Here is a 20847-nt window from a genome sequence, read left to right on the forward strand (position 1 = left end):
TCTCTTGAGGTCTGAGAACAGCGCCCTCTCATAGAAACGATACGAACTTTTCAGCCGATCTGTTACTATCAATATCGATATCGATAAGAACATATTTTGAAACTCATAAGAATGAATAAAATCGTTAAGAAACTATATTATGTCGTATTTAAATAATATTTCAATTAGAATATTTTGAAATTGTGGATCGTACTCTCGGTAAGCAAAATTACTCACCTGGACGTTTCATCGGTACTACTAACGTCGGACTCAGTATACCTGCATGGACTTCTGATGTCGTGTAAGAGGATTTTCAAAAGTAATCATGAAAATCTGGCCCTTTAAAGGATTCATGACATCAAGCATCAGTGTAACCAGGTGACGACATGGAAAGAGAACGTCACGACAATGGACTGCCTCCTCCCAATACCAATACCAACCCGATCGAAAATGTGTGAAGTATTATAAAGCCACTTTACACATAAAAGCCTTAAAGCAGTTGTCACGTAGAATTTGAGATATTTATATTTGAGGTTAGGAATGGGGACGAATACACGATCATGTATACCTCTTACTGACACATAGGTACGGTAAAATAAAAGTACAATCAGCAACACCTTTGACCCGAGATATGATTGGCCTGAGACCTGACGTAGACATCAAAAAAGCATTCGGCTTTATCAGCACAGTGATATACTTTTCGGCTCAAGTTGTATACAATTTCTAACAAGGAACTTATTTTAAAATGAAACAGACGTAGCTTTTTCGATGGGAACTACTTGGAAGCAATAAGATCAGAAGGTTTGAGTAATTAGCAATTATAAGTGTGCGCTCGGTGAATGATCTAATGGTTAACACCGAGGTAAAATAATACAATTATAAGTGTAAGTGTAATCTTTACTGATGCATAAAATTGTAGGGTGTTAATTTTGATTCGAAATTTAGGAAACTATCAAAGCTTTTCAACTGAAACGCTAATAACAATAACGACAGCAACTTTTGAATTGTAGAATAATAAAACTTAAAATATATGCAGGATTTTAACACCTCAAACCATCCCTCTTGAAGAATCCAAAAGACACGAAAATATCAATCCAAGTACCCAGTCTATACCTTTAGATACCACAATGTCCAGGAATAGTTTCGTTGAATTATTGACCCTAGATAAATAGGTTCAGATACTTACTTCCAGCCGGTGAATCAAACGACAGGAATCTCGGTTCGCTATGATTATATACATTATCAACAAACACCATAATGGAAACATTATAGTGAAATTCAGGTTCCAAACGATGTTCTACGAAGCTATACTTCTCCGACAAACTTTCTTCGGGAGCAAGTGTACGGCTCCAGTCCAAGTTGTGCTCTAATCCATCACGATATCCAAGAAATTGGCCCATGAAACTTCTGAGACGACCATTCAGACGGCAAGGCAGTGTCCAAGAAATGAAAACTGATGAATTGTATGGTTCGTCTACAACCGGTAGAGTAACATTGAATTCTGTGAACTCTTTCACGGGCTCGGAAGCTGAAAACAAATGATTGAAAACTGCAACTTACTTAATTAGAAATTTTCTCACCAGCTGGCAGTGTTGTTACCAACACCATCTCCGTGTACAATCCAAATCCAGCTTTTGTCGCCGCCGCAATCTGTACCACATAATCTTCATACGGTTGTAAATTCTTTATCGTATAATGTAGTTTATCTTCATTCCAGTTCGTGAATTTGACACCATCTTCATCTCCATGCAAATCGATCGTATCGTTATATCGTTCATCTGGTGTACAATAACTTGGAATCGGATAACCGGGACCCGCAGAATGAATGTGAATTCGATAACGAGTGATAATTCCATTTGTAATTAATGGAGCATCCCAGCTAAGATTTACGGCACCATCACCACCGACCAGATTCAAATTTCGCGGCTGTTCTGGAACTAAGCGAGAAAAATTATTTAATTTCAAATTCTTACAAAATTCTCCACCTACTGAGCTACCTACAATCTTCATCGGTTTCAAATACAACCGGAGTTGTTTCTTCCGACCATCCAGCAATGTTCAAAATCCTAGCCGTGCAGTTGTATTGGCTGAATGGTACTAGGGGAGTCACAATAGCCGAAAGCATTGCCTTTTCATCGGTTATAGGTGACTCACCTATAATCTGGAATTGCAGACTAGCTTGAGATCAATCCAGCTTGTAGTAAAGTATGAGCCTTATGAAGGCTTTTCAAATACAATTATTTGCAAAAAGTCTCTATTCACAGCAGTAAATTTTTTTTTTTTTTCGATAGTATAATATATATTTTCAGGCACACTGCTTAAGCTCTAAGATGCCAAGGGTATTTCCTAATCTTAATTAACGACTAATGTTACTCCAAGTAACAAGAGTTCGAGATCGGTATTTCCGAAATTTTTAGCAGGCGGCCCTATATGTCCGTTCGGAGCAATAATGGGTAGATTCACTCGTTTCACGCCGAACTTTAATTTCCTAATAATAATAATTGAGTTCAATTTGAGTTTTTAATCGAGGTTATAATAATTTCTTACGTTTAGTGCCCTTACTCGTCGTTTATACAGGCAAGATTCTGATCGGTATAACGGTCGCGTACCACCTTTGATCACTAAATTAATTTATAGATTAGCATTATAATTCATGAATAGTGGTGAATATTACCTTCGCTTTTAGAGTTCAAGAGACGCACTGCTCTTTTGTGAAGATTTAAATTTACGGTAATTGTAAGTGTATCTCTAAACATAGGTTATAACAAATTAGAATTATAGAAAATGCCTGAATCAATTACAAACCTCAACAAAGGAACTGCAGTATAGACTTTTTCGTAAATGAATATAAAGATTAAATTCGCGCAGCATCAAAACGTGCTTTCAACTGAGAACAATAGTCCTCTCTACTGACGATTGTTTCGTTCTTATACCTGTCTTCGCTGTGTATGACCGTTATCGTTCGCTATAAATCTAACGGGTAGACTTTCCGGGAAGGATGGCAGTGTTATCAGCTATCTGTGACGAGGGGTTCGATGACACTCCCCCCCAGTTCGGCAACTCTGTCCCTGGGTTGGCTAACTCTTCCTTAGACTTTACATCGAGCACCGCGACTTTGACTGCCGGTCTCTCGTACACACCTGTGTTTGTCTGGATCGTTACTCTGTGTACCTGGCCACCGCTGTTTACTGTCCCAATCACGCGTCCCTTTGGCCAGCAGTTTCTCGGAAGATCTGGATCCACAATCAGCACAATGTCGCCTTCTCTTATCGGATTCACCCTTTGATGCCATTTGGAACGATCGGTGATCTCTGGTAGATACTCCTGGAGCCATCTGCGCCAGAATCGATTGGCCAATACTTGTGACACGTGCCAACCGCGCCTGAGTGCCACTGAGCTATCGTTTAAGAGTGTTAGCGGTTTGGAACCATTAGAAGCACCTAACAGCCAGTGATTAGGAGTCAACGCGGGAGCTCCCTCATCCTCTATCGGTACGTGAGTTAATGGCCGCGCATTAATAACTCCTTCGATCTCTATTAACGCGTTTCTTAGTTCCTCATCCGACGGTCGCCGAGATAGATTCAGCTCTGACAGGTTCCGCTTCACGCTTTGAATTAGCCGTTCCCAGCTCTCCCCCATATGGGGAGATGCTGGAGGGTTAAAGCGCCAGGATGTACTTGACGATACCATCTCTTTTATCATCGCATTTTGGTTGACATCACGCAGAGCTACTTTCAACTCACGGTCTGCGCCAATAAAGTTGGTCCCCCTGTCACTATAGAAAACTGCCGGAGTACCACGACGTGACATAAAATTACGTAGAGCCATTATGCACGAAGCGGTATTTAAAGAGCTAGCTACTTCTATGTGAATTGCGCGCACAGTAAGGCATGTCAAAAGGACCCCCCATCTCTTCTCAACCCGTCTCCCCACTGCCACCTCCATCGGTCCGAAATAGTCCACGCCTGTATGGGTGAACGGACGAGTAAATGCTGCTAGTCTGCATATTGGAAGATCCGCCATAGCTGGTGGACGTGGAAGAGCTGTTCGGATCTTGCATCGCTGACAGTTTGTTCTGATTTTGCAGTATACTCTGCGCAAACGGTGAATACTGAACTTTTGTCGTATTTCATTAATAACTGTCTCATTATTCCGATGATGGAATCTTTGATGATAACTCTCCACGACTAGCCTAGTAACTGCATGGTCTCGTGGGAGGATAATGGGACATTTAACTTCGATTGGCACATATTCACAATTTATGATTCTGCCGCGCATTCTGAGGATACCTTTTTCATCGACAAAGGGATTTAATTTATATAGCGGACTTCGTTTAGCTACAGCGCCTTTCCTGCCTTCTAATGTGAGCATTGAGAAATAATCGCGATATGCATCCCACTGTGCTATGCGATAGTGAAATTCTTCAGCCCGAAGAATTTCTTCACTAGTCAGGACTCCGATCATTCGCATTTTACGGATGTTTGCAAAACGCAAAACGTATGCTGTTACGCGGACCAAGTGTCTCCATTTGGAAAAATTTTTAGCTGGCAACACAGTATACGAACTCTCAAAATGCGCATGTACACTGGCGCGTAGTTCTTCAGATGTACTCCCTATTTTAACAGGGATTTTTGGCCAATCAATTTCAGATGTCCATAAGAACTCGGGACCTTTGTACCACCTACTGTCGCTGGATAAGGTTGGCTGACGTTGCCATTTTGTGCCTTCGTCAGCAACGTTCCATTTCGTTGGAATCCATCTCCAATCGGAGACGTCCGTCAGCTCAAGGATTTCGCTAACTCGCGCTCCCACAAACTGGCTGTATTTGCGGTGTTCCGAGATAGCACGTTTCGCGAGTCGGACCAGAAAACACGTCGCTTGATCTCGATAGATAGCCCACGGATTGTAGAGACCGCGAGTCTTGCCCCGATAAGAGCCGCTTGGAGCTCTAATCTTGGGATTGATAAATACTTAAGTGGTGCCACGCGGGTTTTGGCACTAACCAGCGTACATTCGACCGTTGTCCCCTCGACGTAGCGGAGATATACTAGGGCTGCCATACCGTTCTCTCCTGCATCAACGAAGGTGTGAAGCTGGATCTCTGTTTCAGTACGCGTTGAAGTGACCTGTCTATAGCACCTCGGAATGCTAAGATTTTCGATTTGAGGAAGAAGTTTTATCCACATTCGCCATTTTTCAAAGCATGGTAGGCTGATTTTCTCATCCCAGCCGACGGCAGTGCGCCAGACTTCCTGAAGCAGCACTTTTAGGAACATCAGATAGTGTGATATTAGGCCAAGCGGATCATAGATGCACATTAGAGTGCGTAAAACCTCGCGCTTAGTGGGGCAACGAGTTCCTTCCAACAGGTCGTGCCCCAGTCTGAATCGATTCAACTTGAATGTGAAACAATCGCTACTGGTGTTCCACCACATGCCAAGCACCTTTTCTGTGGCCAAATCCGAAGAAAAGTCAAGGCTTTTTTCTGTTGATTCCTTGCCACAAATTGCAGAGAGAACCGTTGGAGAGTTTGTCGCCCAATTTCGGATTTCGAATCCGCCTTGCTCGTTGACGAAGCAGACTGTTCTTACTAGATCAATTACATCTTTTTCAGTTTCAGAGCTGCATAGCATGTCATCAACGTAGGTGTTCTCGATTATTGCTGTCGTAGCAGCTGGAAATAATCCTCTAAAGCGTTCCGCGTTGAGGTTTTTCGTGAATTGTGCACTTGCCGGGGAACAGCACGCCCCAAAAGTCATGACTTCCATGACGTATACACTTGGTTCATTCTGGTCATCGTTGTCCCTCCACAGAAATCTCTGACTATGCTGGTCTTCACCGCGAATGCGTACCTGGTGAAACATTTCACGTATGTCACCGGCTATAGCGAAGCGATACTCCCGGAATCTACACAGAACCGATGTTAACGGGGTAAGTAAATCGGGTCCTGTTAACAGGACAGAATTTAACGAAATTCCATTCGACGTGGCAGCAGCGTCCCATACCAGCCTTATTTTGCCAGGTTTGTTGGGATTAGAAACTGGGAATACTGGCAAATACCAGGAACGTTGATGGCTTTCCGCTAGCTCATCGTTTGTGAGTCTCCGTATATAGCCTTTTACTAAATATTCTGCCATCTTATTCTTCATAACACCAGCCAAGTCACGGTCCTTTTTCATACGGTGTTCCAGATTGTAGAAACGTTTTAGAGCCATTTGCTTGTTATCTGGCAGTCTGATGTCGTCTCGTCTCCAGAGTAATCCGGTTTCGTACCTCTTTCCGTTGAATAGGGTGAGATCTTGTAGAAGTTTGACGGCTCGCTCATCATCACAGGAACGAGTTTCCCTTGCAGGGCGTGTTATGCCTAGACTATCGATATTGAAATAGTTTTTCATAGATTGTTGTAAACTATCATCGCTTTCATGGTCACATAGGCATACGTGATACGTGTAGTGAAGCATATTCATTGTCTGCTCTGTTGTAGCTCCACCATAAACTGTCCATCCGAGGTTCGTCTTAATCGCGATAGGTTGGCCATACTGTCCTTCACGACTCTTTCTCACGAGGGTGGCATTAGCGTGTTTCACCCCAATCAGAAGCCGTGGTCTAACGTTTTGGTAAGACTGTAAAGGAATTTTTTGAAGATAACGATACTCGGCTTGAAGTTGTTCAACGTCGAGTGATTGCGATGGTAACTGAAGGTCCTTGACCGTCCGGACACCTTCAAGCGAAAACCGTCTTCCGTTTTGGCCGGAGATATCGAAACTGACGATATGTGAATCCTCCTCAAGTCGATGGGCACCTCCAGTCCACTTTAAACACAAAGGGCGAGGCTCCCCGGAAAGGTTGAGTTCATTCGCAAGATCTTGATTTAAAAGAGTTAATGATGATCCATCGTCTAGAAAAGCGTAACAATGAACCGACACGCCGTTACCGTAAACTACTATCGGAATATAACGAAAAAGAACTGAACTTGATCCACCTCGGTGAGTATTGCATGATTGCTCATCACGTCGTGGATTATATGCTACAGACGGATCCGATATTAGTTCTTTATGTAGCAATGGGTGGTGCTTAAAGGTACACTGATTCACACCACAGTCTTTAGACTCGCATCCTCCTTTGTGCCTTTTCAAGCATTTACGACATGTTCTTGTTTCACGAATCACCGCCCATCTCCCATCATAGGAAAGATCCAAAAAACGCTTACATTTGGCAAATGATGTACAATTTCCTTTGCATACGACACATGACGTAAAATTGAGCTTAGGTATGGCACCTGGGGTTACTCTGCAGTGTCCACTTTTCAATGATCCGGACGGATTCATTCTCCGTACCTGAAATTCGTCATGTGTGTTTACAAAGTCTCTCGCACCTTTGCGTATTTCCTTATTTGAGAAATGTTCTTGCACTGTAGGGGGGTCAGCAACAATACTAGCGTCCTCCGCCATATCAAAGATCCAATCACTGAATGCTAAGATATTTACCTTCTGTAAGTGCTTACTATGTCTGGCCCAATCTAACTTCATAGATGCTGGTAATTTCTCCACTAAGCTATCCGCCATTGACATATCATGCGTGTATTCCTCGTCGCCACAAACGCTAATTGTAACGGAAAGATTTTGAACAGCAAAGGCAAAATCAATCATTTTGTTAATTGAATCGGCCTTTAATGGGGGCAGCGACATGATCTTATTCTTCAAAACTCGAATTATATATCGCGGATGCCCAAAACGAAGCTTAAGGGCCTTTATCGCTTTGTCGATCGTTGACGGATGTAGTAAGAAATTTTGTACTGCCGTGAGTGCATCTCCACGCAAACAATTTCTCAAACGAAGCATGTTCTCTTCATCTGTTAGACCGCACATCCGCGTCGTGCTCTCATAGGTAGCGAAAAACATCGGCCATTGCTCAGGATTCCCATTAAACAGCGGCAGTTCCTTTGGAATAACCTGGCGAGCTGCTATCTGATTACGGGAAAGATTGCAGGCGAGTTGGTTACTGGTAAACCGTTTCTTCGCTGTCTTCGGAGTAGATCGCTTTTTTGGGTCAAAATTGGACTTCACTGTATCTGCTTCTTCTTCACCCACGCGGAATGATTCCCTACAATCTTGACTTGATTGCGCTTCGCCGTCAGATTTTGCATCAGCGGAATAGGGTTGCGAACTATTTACATCAGCGTTGTCTTGCAGCCAATCCGTTACTTTTGTATTTCCATTTATACCGTCACCGTGTTGCTGCTTCTCACTGTCTGCGTTTGGTCCATCGACGTCAGCTAATTCTTCTAAAATTTGATACCGTTTTTCAATTAGCCTTTTCATCTCGATTAACAAGGTCTGTTCCGCTTCTATTTTTTGTAATTTCAATTCCAAACGCATTTTGGAAGATTTTCTCGACACTGATGACATTGCTGCGGCCGACTCAGAAGGATGTGACAGCATTGTGGAAGATTTTTTCGTGACCGAAGACTCGACCGACGCGGACGTTGCCGATTCCGGCTCAGATGCATTGGACACTGCTTTCGACGATTTCTTTAACATCAATGACGTCACTGAGGCAGGCTTCGGTGGTATGACAGCAGTGTTAAGAGGATTCTGCCGCACCATCGAAGGTTTCGATTGTTGGCTCGCCGTGTTCGCGGTCTCCTGTTGAACTTTTGTTAATTTAGGTTTCCTTGCCTGTTTATCAGTTTTCATTAACCTTTCGTTAGGCACCGCGTTCAGCTTCTTTGGATGCTCCTTTATTCGCTTTCCCGTACCTATTTTCTTAGTAGACCTGTTTTTCCTTTTCTTTGCCTCACACTTAGCACAGCTCCAGTCTCTATTCTCTACTTCGAATGAAACGCCCACGCAAGCAAAGTGGTGCCAGCCATCACAATCATCGCATTGAACCATTTGGCTGGTGTCGATCGCATTGCACATCTTACAGCTACGTCCAATACCATCATCACTGGCTATCATCCCAGCAAGAAACTGACTCTTCTTATCACCATTGTGCGAAAGAGCTTTTCTAACGATTTGTCTCGTTTCCAAATTCAAAAGATCTTCTTTGTAAGCACTTGTAGAGGGGGGGTCATGGAAGGGGCCTACTGTGCTTGCGCATATAGATTGGATAGCTGAGCTCTTACCTTGTGTGGTTGCGGTGACTGCGGTGATAGCCTTTTTATCGTTAACTTGATCCGACATTTTGCATATGATAAACGAAATTAAAGATTTGTTACTCCAAGTAACAAGAGTTCGAGATCGGTATTTCCGAAATTTTTAGCAGGCGGCCCTATATGTCCGTTCGGAGCAATAATGGGTAGATTCACTCGTTTCACGCCGAACTTTAATTTCCTAATAATAATAATTGAGTTCAATTTGAGTTTTTAATCGAGGTTATAATAATTTCTTACGTTTAGTGCCCTTACTCGTCGTTTATACAGGCAAGATTCTGATCGGTATAACGGTCGCGTACCACCTTTGATCACTAAATTAATTTATAGATTAGCATTATAATTCATGAATAGTGGTGAATATTACCTTCGCTTTTAGAGTTCAAGAGACGCACTACTCTTTTGTGAAGATTTAAATTTACGGTAATTGTAAGTGTATCTCTCAACAAAGGAACTGCAGTATAGACTTTTTCGTAAATGAATATAAAGATTAAATTCGCGCAGCATCAAAACGTGCTTTCAACTGAGAACAATAGTCCTCTCTACTGACGATTGTTTCGTTCTTATACCTGTCTTGGCTGTGTATGACCGTTATCGTTCGCTATAAATCTAACGGGTAGACTTTCCGGGAAGGATGGCAGTGTTATCAGCTATCTGTGACGAGGGGTTCGATGACAACTAACTTAAAACTAGAATAGTATCATTAGATTATGTCGTCTAGAATTTTTGAAAAAAGCTTTTAGCTGGTATTCGGCAGGTGTCGGTGAATTGAATATTGCATGAATTCCAAATGGTGCTATATATGGCCGCTTCCTTTCGGTTCGTGTGGCTCCGCGGGAAACACCCCCAGGCTACGAAGGCCCGGCGGGTGGCCCGCATGCTGGTCATCGTCTGGAGCGTAGGACCGTAGGCGGTGATGGTGATGTTACGAAGAGATGAGAAAATAAAAAAAGTAAATATTGTGAAAACCGAGGTAAATAGGGGGTATGGAAACAAAATGTCTGAAAACTACAGAGATCTAATTAGTTGCCATCGAGATGGTGAAGAGACATGGAAGGGGGGAACGAAAAGTTAGTGACAAAAAAAGATCTTGTTAGTTCCAATGAAGATGGTGGACAGGGACGGTGATCGAGAGAATCGAGCGGATGTTAGTGTCGAACCTGTAGGTGGAGATTATACTTTCTGAGCGAGGTATAACAGATTACACTTGGATATTAATGTGTTTGAGGTACTGGTATATAAGAAGCATATAAGTGATATCCCGACTAGCCAACACATCTCGGACCGGAACTTCAGGTGGTCTACCTCGGGCCCTTAGGGAGTCCTTTAATAAAGACCTGGCGTCACGATACTCCGTACACGTCCATACGACATGCTCGATGTCCTGATAACCGTCACCACAAACGCAGAGACCGCTCTCCACGATTCCAATACGCCGGAGGTGCGCGTTGAAGGTGTAATGGTTTGACATGAGCCGAGACATCACACGAATGAAGTCACGACTCACGTTCATCCCCCTGAACCAAGGTTTCGTCGATACCCTAGGGATAATGGAATGCAGCCATCGTCCCAGTTCGCCATTGCTCCATGAAGTTTGCCAACTTTCGAGAGTTTTCTGACGAGAGATACTGAAAAATTCATTGAAGCAGATTGGTCTTTCATAAATATCACCTTCTAATGCGCCCACCTTAGCCAATGAGTCTGCCTTTTCATTGCCCGGAATGGAACAATGCGAAGGGACCCAGACTAACGATATTAAATAAGACCGTTCAGATAAAGTTCTGAAATGTTCCCGTATTTTCCCCAGGAAATATGGGGGATACTTTCCTGACTTCATTGCCCGGAGAGCTTCTATTGAGCTTAGACTGTCCGTGACAATGAAGTAATGGTCTTTGGGCAAGGTTTCAATGATCTCGAGGGTGTACTGAATAGCAGCTAATTCTGCGACGTAGACTGAAGCCGGATCACTGAGTTTGTACGAAGCGGTGATGTTCTGATTGAAGATTCCGAAGCCTGTGGACCTGTTGATGTTTGATCCGTCAGTGTAAAACATCTTTTCACAGTTGACTGTTCTAAATTTATTATAAAAAATATTTGGGGCCACTTGAGGGCGCACGTGGTCCGGAATTCCACGAATTTCTTCTCTCATGGATGTGTCGAAAAACACAGTAGAATTAGTAGTATCCAAGAAATGAGCACGGTTGGAAACAAACGAAGAAGGATTAATATTCTGAGCCATGTAATCAAAATACAAGGACATAAAACGGGTCTGAGAATTGAGCTCGACAAGCCTTTCGAAGTTTTCAATCACCATCGGATTTAAGATATCGCATCGGATTAGCAATCGATATGAGAGATCCCAGAATCGGTTTTTCAACGGTAAGACGCCCGCGAGCACTTCGAGACTCATCGTATGAGTCGACTGCATGAAACCTAAGGCAATACGCAAACAACGATACTGAATTCTTTCCAGTTTAATGAAATGGGTGTTCGCGGCAGATCGGAAGCAGAAGCATCCATATTCCATTACGGACAATATCGTTGTTTGGTACAGCCTGATCAGGTCTCCTGGGTTTGCACCCCACCAAGTTCCGGTTATTGTGCGAAGAAAATTGATTCTCTTCTGGCATTTTTGTTTCAGATACCTAATGTGACATCCCCAGGTACCTTTGGAGTCGAACCAGACCCCGAGATATTTAAATGTGAAGGCCTGAGCTATGGTTTCACCACTTAGTTGAAGCTGTAGTTGTGCTGGTTCTCGCTTCCTTGAAAATACAACCAGCTCAGTTTTCTCCGTAGAGAACTCGATACCCATTTGAAGAGCCCATGTCGACAAGTTGTCGAGGGTATCTTGTAATGGTCCTTGGAGATCGGCAGCTTTGGGTCCTATAATGGACACAACGCTGTCGTCGGCAAGTTGTCTTAGCGTGCAAGATGTGTTGATACATTCATCAATGTTGTTTACGTAAAAGTTGTATAAAAGGGGGCTTAAGCATGAGCCCTGAGGAAGACCCATGTAACTGAATCGTATTGTCGACAAATCACCATGTGCAAAATACATGTGTTTCTCGGACAATAGATTATGTAAAAAGGTGTTCAAAACCGGCGAAAGACCATGCTGGTGCAGCTTCTTAGATAGGATATTTATAGAAACTGAATCAAAAGCCCCCTTGATATCTAGAAATACTGATGCCATTTGTTCTTTACGAGCAAATGCCATTTGAATTTCGGTTGAGAGCAACGCAAGACAATCGTTCGTTCCTTTACCCCTGCGGAAGCCGAATTGTGTATCTGAAAGTAAACCATTAGTCTCGAGAGAGGATTCTGCCGCACCATCGAAGGTTTCGATTGTTGGCTCGCCGTGTTCGCGGTCTCCTGTTGAACTTTTGTTAATTTAGGTTTCCTTGCCTGTTTATCAGTTTTCATTAACCTTTCGTTAGGCACCGCGTTCAGCTTCTTTGGATGCTCCTTTATTCGCTTTCCCGTACCTATTTTCTTAGTAGACCTGTTTTTCCTTTTCTTTGCCTCACACTTAGCACAGCTCCAGTCTCTATTCTCTACTTCGAATGAAACGCCCACGCAAGCAAAGTGGTGCCAGCCATCACAATCATCGCATTGAACCATTTGGCTGGTGTCGATCGCATTGCACATCTTACAGCTACGTCCAATACCATCATCACTGGCTATCATCCCAGCAAGAAACTGACTCTTCTTATCACCATTGTGCGAAAGAGCTTTTCTAACGATTTGTCTCGTTTCCAAATTCAAAAGATCTTCTTTGTAAGCACTTGTAGAGGGGGGGTCATGGAAGGGGCCTACTGTGCTTGCGCATATAGATTGGATAGCTGAGCTCTTACCTTGTGTGGTTGCGGTGACTGCGGTGATAGCCTTTTTATCGTTAACTTGATCCGACATTTTGCATATGATAAACGAAATTAAAGATTTGTTACTCCAAGTAACAAGAGTTCGAGATCGGTATTTCCGAAATTTTTAGCAGGCGGCCCTATATGTCCGTTCGGAGCAATAATGGGTAGATTCACTCGTTTCACGCCGAACTTTAATTTCCTAATAATAATAATTGAGTTCAATTTGAGTTTTTAATCGAGGTTATAATAATTTCTTACGTTTAGTGCCCTTACTCGTCGTTTATACAGGCAAGATTCTGATCGGTATAAAGGTCGCGTACCACCTTTGATCACTAAATTAATTTATAGATTAGCATTATAATTCATGAATAGTGGTGAATATTACCTTCGCTTTTAGAGTTCAAGAGACGCACTACTCTTTTGTGAAGATTTAAATTTACGGTAATTGTAAGTGTATCTCTCAACAAAGGAACTGCAGTATAGACTTTTTCGTAAATGAATATAAAGATTAAATTCGCGCAGCATCAAAACGTGCTTTCAACTGAGAACAATAGTCCTCTCTACTGACGATTGTTTCGTTCTTATACCTGTCTTCGCTGTGTATGACCGTTATCGTTCGCTATAAATCTAACGGGTAGACTTTCCGGGAAGGATGGCAGTGTTATCAGCTATCTGTGACGAGGGGTTCGATGACAACTAACTTAAAACTAGAATAGTATCATTAGATTATGTCGTCTAGAATTTTTGAAAAAAGCTTTTAGCTGGTATTCGGCAGGTGTCGGTGAATTGAATATTGCATGAATTCCAAATGGTGCTATATATGGCCGCTTCCTTTCGGTTCGTGTGGCTCCGCGGGAAACACCCCCAGGCTACGAAGGCCCGGCGGGTGGCCCGCATGCTGGTCATCGTCTGGAGCGTAGGACCGTAGGCGGTGATGGTGATGTTACGAAGAGATGAGAAAATAAAAAAAGTAAATATTGTGAAAACCGAGGTAAATAGGGGGTATGGAAACAAAATGTCTGAAAACTACAGAGATCTAATTAGTTGCCATCGAGATGGTGAAGAGACATGGAAGGGGGGAACGAAAAGTTAGTGACAAAAAAAGATCTTGTTAGTTCCAATGAAGATGGTGGACAGGGACGGTGATCGAGAGAATCGAGCGGATGTTAGTGTCGAACCTGTAGGTGGAGATTATACTTTCTGAGCGAGGTATAACAGATTACACTTGGATATTAATGTGTTTGAGGTACTGGTATATAAGAAGCGTATAAGTGATATCCCGACTAGCCAACACATCTCGGACCGGAACTTCAGGTGGTCTACCTCGGGCCCTTAGGGAGTCCTTTAATAAAGACCTGGCGTCACGATACTCCGTACACGTCCATACGACATGCTCGATGTCCTGATAACCGTCACCACAAACGCAGAGACCGCTCTCCACGATTCCAATACGCCGGAGGTGCGCGTTGAAGGTGTAATGGTTTGACATGAGCCGAGACATCACACGAATGAAGTCACGACTCACGTTCATCCCCCTGAACCAAGGTTTCGTCGATACCCTAGGGATAATGGAATGCAGCCATCGTCCCAGTTCGCCATTGCTCCATGAAGTTTGCCAACTTTCGAGAGTTTTCTGACGAGAGATACTGAAAAATTCATTGAAGCAGATTGGTCTTTCATAAATATCACCTTCTAATGCGCCCACCTTAGCCAATGAGTCTGCCTTTTCATTGCCCGGAATGGAACAATGCGAAGGGACCCAGACTAACGATATTAAATAAGACCGTTCAGATAAAGTTCTGAAATGTTCCCGTATTTTCCCCAGGAAATATGGGGGATACTTTCCTGACTTCATTGCCCGGAGAGCTTCTATTGAGCTTAGACTGTCCGTGACAATGAAGTAATGGTCTTTGGGCAAGGTTTCAATGATCTCGAGGGTGTACTGAATAGCAGCTAATTCTGCGACGTAGACTGAAGCCGGATCACTGAGTTTGTACGAAGCGGTGATGTTCTGATTGAAGATTCCGAAGCCTGTGGACCTGTTGATGTTTGATCCGTCAGTGTAAAACATCTTTTCACAGTTGACTGTTCTAAATTTATTATAAAAAATATTTGGGGCCACTTGAGGGCGCACGTGGTCCGGAATTCCACGATTTTCTTCTCTCATGGATGTGTCGAAAAACACAGTAGAATTAGTAGTATCCAAGAAATGAGCACGGTTGGAAACAAACGAAGAAGGATTAATATTCTGAGCCATGTAATCAAAATACAAGGACATAAAACGGGTCTGAGAATTGAGCTCGACAAGCCTTTCGAAGTTTTCAATCACCATCGGATTTAAGATATCGCATCGGATTAGCAATCGATATGAGAGATCCCAGAATCGGTTTTTCAACGGTAAGACGCCCGCGAGCACTTCGAGACTCATCGTATGAGTCGACTGCATGAAACCTAAGGCAATACGCAAACAACGATACTGAATTCTTTCCAGTTTAATGAAATGGGTGTTCGCGGCAGATCGGAAGCAGAAGCATCCATATTCCATTACGGACAATATCGTTGTTTGGTACAGCCTGATCAGGTCTCCTGGGTTTGCACCCCACCAAGTTCCGGTTATTGTGCGAAGAAAATTGATTCTCTTCTGGCATTTTTGTTTCAGATACCTAATGTGACATCCCCAGGTACCTTTGGAGTCGAACCAGACCCCGAGATATTTAAATGTGAAGGCCTGAGCTATGGTTTCACCACTTAGTTGAAGCTGTAGTTGTGCTGGTTCTCGCTTCCTTGAAAATACAACCAGCTCAGTTTTCTCCGTAGAGAACTCGATACCCATTTGAAGAGCCCATGTCGACAAGTTGTCGAGGGTATCTTGTAATGGTCCTTGGAGATCGGCAGCTTTGGGTCCTATAATGGACACAACGCTGTCGTCGGCAAGTTGTCTTAGCGTGCAAGATGTGTTGATACATTCATCAATGTTGTTTACGTAAAAGTTGTATAAAAGGGGGCTTAAGCATGAGCCCTGAGGAAGACCCATGTAACTGAATCGTATTGTCGACAAATCACCATGTGCAAAATACATGTGTTTCTCGGACAATAGATTATGTAAAAAGGTGTTCAAAACCGGCGAAAGACCATGCTGGTGCAGCTTCTTAGATAGGATATTTATAGAAACTGAATCAAAAGCCCCCTTGATATCTAGAAATACTGATGCCATTTGTTCTTTACGAGCAAATGCCATTTGAATTTCGGTTGAGAGCAACGCAAGACAATCGTTCGTTCCTTTACCCCTGCGGAAGCCGAATTGTGTATCTGAAAGTAAACCATTAGTCTCGAGAGAGGATTCTGCCGCACCATCGAAGGTTTCGATTGTTGGCTCGCCGTGTTCGCGGTCTCCTGTTGAACTTTTGTTAATTTAGGTTTCCTTGCCTGTTTATCAGTTTTCATTAACCTTTCGTTAGGCACCGCGTTCAGCTTCTTTGGATGCTCCTTTATTCGCTTTCCCGTACCTATTTTCTTAGTAGACCTGTTTTTCCTTTTCTTTGCCTCACACTTAGCACAGCTCCAGTCTCTATTCTCTACTTCGAATGAAACGCCCACGCAAGCAAAGTGGTGCCAGCCATCACAATCATCGCATTGAACCATTTGGCTGGTGTCGATCGCATTGCACATCTTACAGCTACGTCCAATACCATCATCACTGGCTATCATCCCAGCAAGAAACTGACTCTTCTTATCACCATTGTGCGAAAGAGCTTTTCTAACGATTTGTCTCGTTTCCAAATTCAAAAGATCTTCTTTGTAAGCACTTGTAGAGGGGGGGTCATGGAAGGGGCCTACTGTGCTTGCGCATATAGATTGGATAGCTGAGCTCTTACCTTGTGTGGTTGCGGTGACTGCGGTGATAGCCTTTTTATCGTTAACTTGATCCGACATTTTGCATATGATAAACGAAATTAAAGATTTGTTACTCCAAGTAACAAGAGTTCGAGATCGGTATTTCCGAAATTTTTAGCAGGCGGCCCTATATGTCCGTTCGGAGCAATAATGGGTAGATTCACTCGTTTCACGCCGAACTTTAATTTCCTAATAATAATAATTGAGTTCAATTTGAGTTTTTAATCGAGGTTATAATAATTTCTTACGTTTAGTGCCCTTACTCGTCGTTTATACAGGCAAGATTCTGATCGGTATAACGGTCGCGTACCACCTTTGATCACTAAATTAATTTATAGATTAGCATTATAATTCATGAATAGTGGTGAATATTACCTTCGCTTTTAGAGTTCAAGAGACGCACTACTCTTTTGTGAAGATTTAAATTTACGGTAATTGTAAGTGTATCTCTCAACAAAGGAACTGCAGTATAGACTTTTTCGTAAATGAATATAAAGATTAAATTCGCGCAGCATCAAAACGTGCTTTCAACTGAGAACAATAGTCCTCTCTACTGACGATTGTTTCGTTCTTATACCTGTCTTCGCTGTGTATGACCGTTATCGTTCGCTATAAATCTAACGGGTAGACTTTCCGGGAAGGATGGCAGTGTTATCAGCTATCTGTGACGAGGGGTTCGATGACAACTAACTTAAAACTAGAATAGTATCATTAGATTATGTCGTCTAGAATTTTTGAAAAAAGCTTTTAGCTGGTATTCGGCAGGTGTCGGTGAATTGAATATTGCATGAATTCCAAATGGTGCTATATATGGCCGCTTCCTTTCGGTTCGTGTGGCTCCGCGGGAAACACCCCCAGGCTACGAAGGCCCGGCGGGTGGCCCGCATGCTGGTCATCGTCTGGAGCGTAGGACCGTAGGCGGTGATGGTGATGTTACGAAGAGATGAGAAAATAAAAAAAGTAAATATTGTGAAAACCGAGGTAAATAGGGGGTATGGAAACAAAATGTCTGAAAACTACAGAGATCTAATTAGTTGCCATCGAGATGGTGAAGAGACATGGAAGGGGGGAACGAAAAGTTAGTGACAAAAAAAGATCTTGTTAGTTCCAATGAAGATGGTGGACAGGGACGGTGATCGAGAGAATCGAGCGGATGTTAGTGTCGAACCTGTAGGTGGAGATTATACTTTCTGAGCGAGGTATAACAGATTACACTTGGATATTAATGTGTTTGAGGTACTGGTATATAAGAAGCATATAAGTGATATCCCGACTAGCCAACACATCTCGGACCGGAACTTCAGGTGGTCTACCTCGGGCCCTTAGGGAGTCCTTTAATAAAGACCTGGCGTCACGATACTCCGTACACGTCCATACGACATGCTCGATGTCCTGATAACCGTCACCACAAACGCAGAGACCGCTCTCCACGATTCCAATACGCCGGAGGTGCGCGTTGAAGGTGTAATGGTTTGACATGAGCCGAGACATCACACGAATGAAGTCACGACTCACGTTCATCCCCCTGAACCAAGGTTTCGTCGATACCCTAGGGATAATGGAATGCAGCCATCGTCCCAGTTCGCCATTGCTCCATGAAGTTTGCCAACTTTCGAGAGTTTTCTGACGAGAGATACTGAAAAATTCATTGAAGCAGATTGGTCTTTCATAAATATCACCTTCTAATGCGCCCACCTTAGCCAATGAGTCTGCCTTTTCATTGCCCGGAATGGAACAATGCGAAGGGACCCAGACTAACGATATTAAATAAGACCGTTCAGATAAAGTTCTGAAATGTTCCCGTATTTTCCCCAGGAAATATGGGGGATACTTTCCTGACTTCATTGCCCGGAGAGCTTCTATTGAGCTTAGACTGTCCGTGACAATGAAGTAATGGTCTTTGGGCAAGGTTTCAATGATCTCGAGGGTGTACTGAATAGCAGCTAATTCTGCGACGTAGACTGAAGCCGGATCACTGAGTTTGTACGAAGCGGTGATGTTCTGATTGAAGATTCCGAAGCCTGTGGACCTGTTGATGTTTGATCCGTCAGTGAAAAACATCTTTTCACAGTTGACTGTTCTAAATTTATTATAAAAAATATTTGGGGCCACTTGAGGGCGCACGTGGTCCGGAATTCCACGAATTTCTTCTCTCATGGATGTGTCGAAAAACACAGTAGAATTAGTAGTATCCAAGAAATGAGCACGGTTGGAAACAAACGAAGAAGGATTAATATTCTGAGCCATGTAATCAAAATACAAGGACATAAAACGGGTCTGAGAATTGAGCTCGACAAGCCTTTCGAAGTTTTCAATCACCATCGGATTTAAGATATCGCATCGGATTAGCAATCGATATGAGAGATCCCAGAATCGGTTTTTCAACGGTAAGACGCCCGCGAGCACTTCGAGACTCATCGTATGAGTCGACTGCATGAAACCTAAGGCAATACGCAAACAACGATACTGAATTCTTTCCAGTTTAATGAAATGGGTGTTCGCGGCAGATCGGAAGCAGAAGCATCCATATTCCATTACGGACAATATCGTTGTTTGGTACAGCCTGATCAGGTCTCCTGGGTTTGCACCCCACCAAGTTCCGGTTATTGTGCGAAGAAAATTGATTCTCTTCTGGCATTTTTGTTTCAGATACCTAATGTGACATCCCCAGGTACCTTTGGAGTCGAACCAGACCCCGAGATATTTAAATGTGAAGGCCTGAGCTATGGTTTCACCACTTAGTTGAAGCTGTAGTTGTGCTGGTTCTCGCTTCCTTGAAAATACAACCAGCTCAGTTTTCTCCGTAGAGAACTCGATACCCATTTGAAGAGCCCATGTCGACAAGTTGTCGAGGGTATCTTGTAATGGTCCTTGGAGATCGGCAGCTTTGGGTCCTATAATGGACACAACGCTGTCGTCGGCAAGTTGTCTTAGCGTGCAAGATGTGTTGATACATTCATCAATGTTGTTTACGTAAAAGTTGTATAAAAGGGGGCTTAAGCATGAGCCCTGAGGAAGACCCATGTAACTGAATCGTATTGTCGACAAATCACCATGTGCAAAATACATGTGTTTCTCGGACAATAGATTATGTAAAAAGGTGTTCAAAACCGGCGAAAGACCATGCTGGTGCAGCTTCTTAGATAGGATATTTATAGAAACTGAATCAAAAGCCCCCTTGATATCTAGAAATACTGATGCCATTTGTTCTTTACGAGCAAATGCCATTTGAATTTCGGTTGAGAGCAACGCAAGACAATCGTTCGTTCCTTTACCCCTGCGGAAGCCGAATTGTGTATCTGAAAGTAAACCATTAGTCTCGACCCAATTGTCTAGACGGAAGAGAATCATTTTTTCGAACAACTTCCGGATACAGAAAAGCATAGCAATCGGCCGATACGAATTGTGATCGGAGGCTGGTTTCCCAGGTTTTTGAATGGCGATAACTCTCACTTGTCTCCAGTCGTGTGGAACAATATTACCCTCGAGGAACTTGTTAAACAAATTCAGCAAGCGCCTTTTGGCAGAGTCAGGAAGCTTTTTCAACAAGTTGAATTTAATTCTGTCTAACCCCGGGGCCTTATTGTTACACGACAAGAGCGCAAGTGAGAACTCTACCATCGAAAACGGTGTTTCGTTTGTATTCGAAGTCGCGGCGCGGGATATCTTCTGTTCCGGAACAGAATCAGGACATACTTTTTTAGCGAAATCGAATATCCAGCGGTTAGAATATTCCTCGCTTTCGTTCGTTGTGTTTTGGTTGCGCATTCGTCGGGCTGTGTTCCAAAGAGTGCTCATCGATGTTTCTTTTGTTAATCCGTCAACAAACCGTCGCCAGTAACCTAGTTTCTTTGCTTTAACTAAGTTCTTCATTTGCTTATCTAGCGCTGCGTAATTTCTATAATTATCAGGTGTTCCATATTTTCTGAACTTTTTGAATGCTAAAGATCTTTC

The 20847-nt window shown here is 43.0% G+C and overlaps 1 protein-coding gene across 1 annotated transcript in view; it reads right to left on the reverse strand.

Annotated features, from left to right (window-relative positions):
• The window catches only part of LOC131439450 (receptor-type tyrosine-protein phosphatase F), a 66902-nt gene that overhangs the window by 19578 nt on the left and 26477 nt on the right, over nucleotides 1–20847 (reverse strand). Inside the window, exons 5-7 of the mRNA XM_058610452.1 lie at nucleotides 1981–2140; nucleotides 1560–1916; nucleotides 1166–1507 (exon numbers count right to left, since the gene is read on the reverse strand). Coding sequence (XP_058466435.1) covers nucleotides 1166–1507; nucleotides 1560–1916; nucleotides 1981–2140 — 859 coding nt within the window. The remainder of the gene's footprint in view (nucleotides 1–1165; nucleotides 1508–1559; nucleotides 1917–1980; nucleotides 2141–20847) is intronic.

This window comes from Malaya genurostris, chromosome 3, assembly GCF_030247185.1.
Source record: "Malaya genurostris strain Urasoe2022 chromosome 3, Malgen_1.1, whole genome shotgun sequence".
NCBI lineage: Eukaryota > Metazoa > Arthropoda > Insecta > Diptera > Culicidae > Malaya > Malaya genurostris.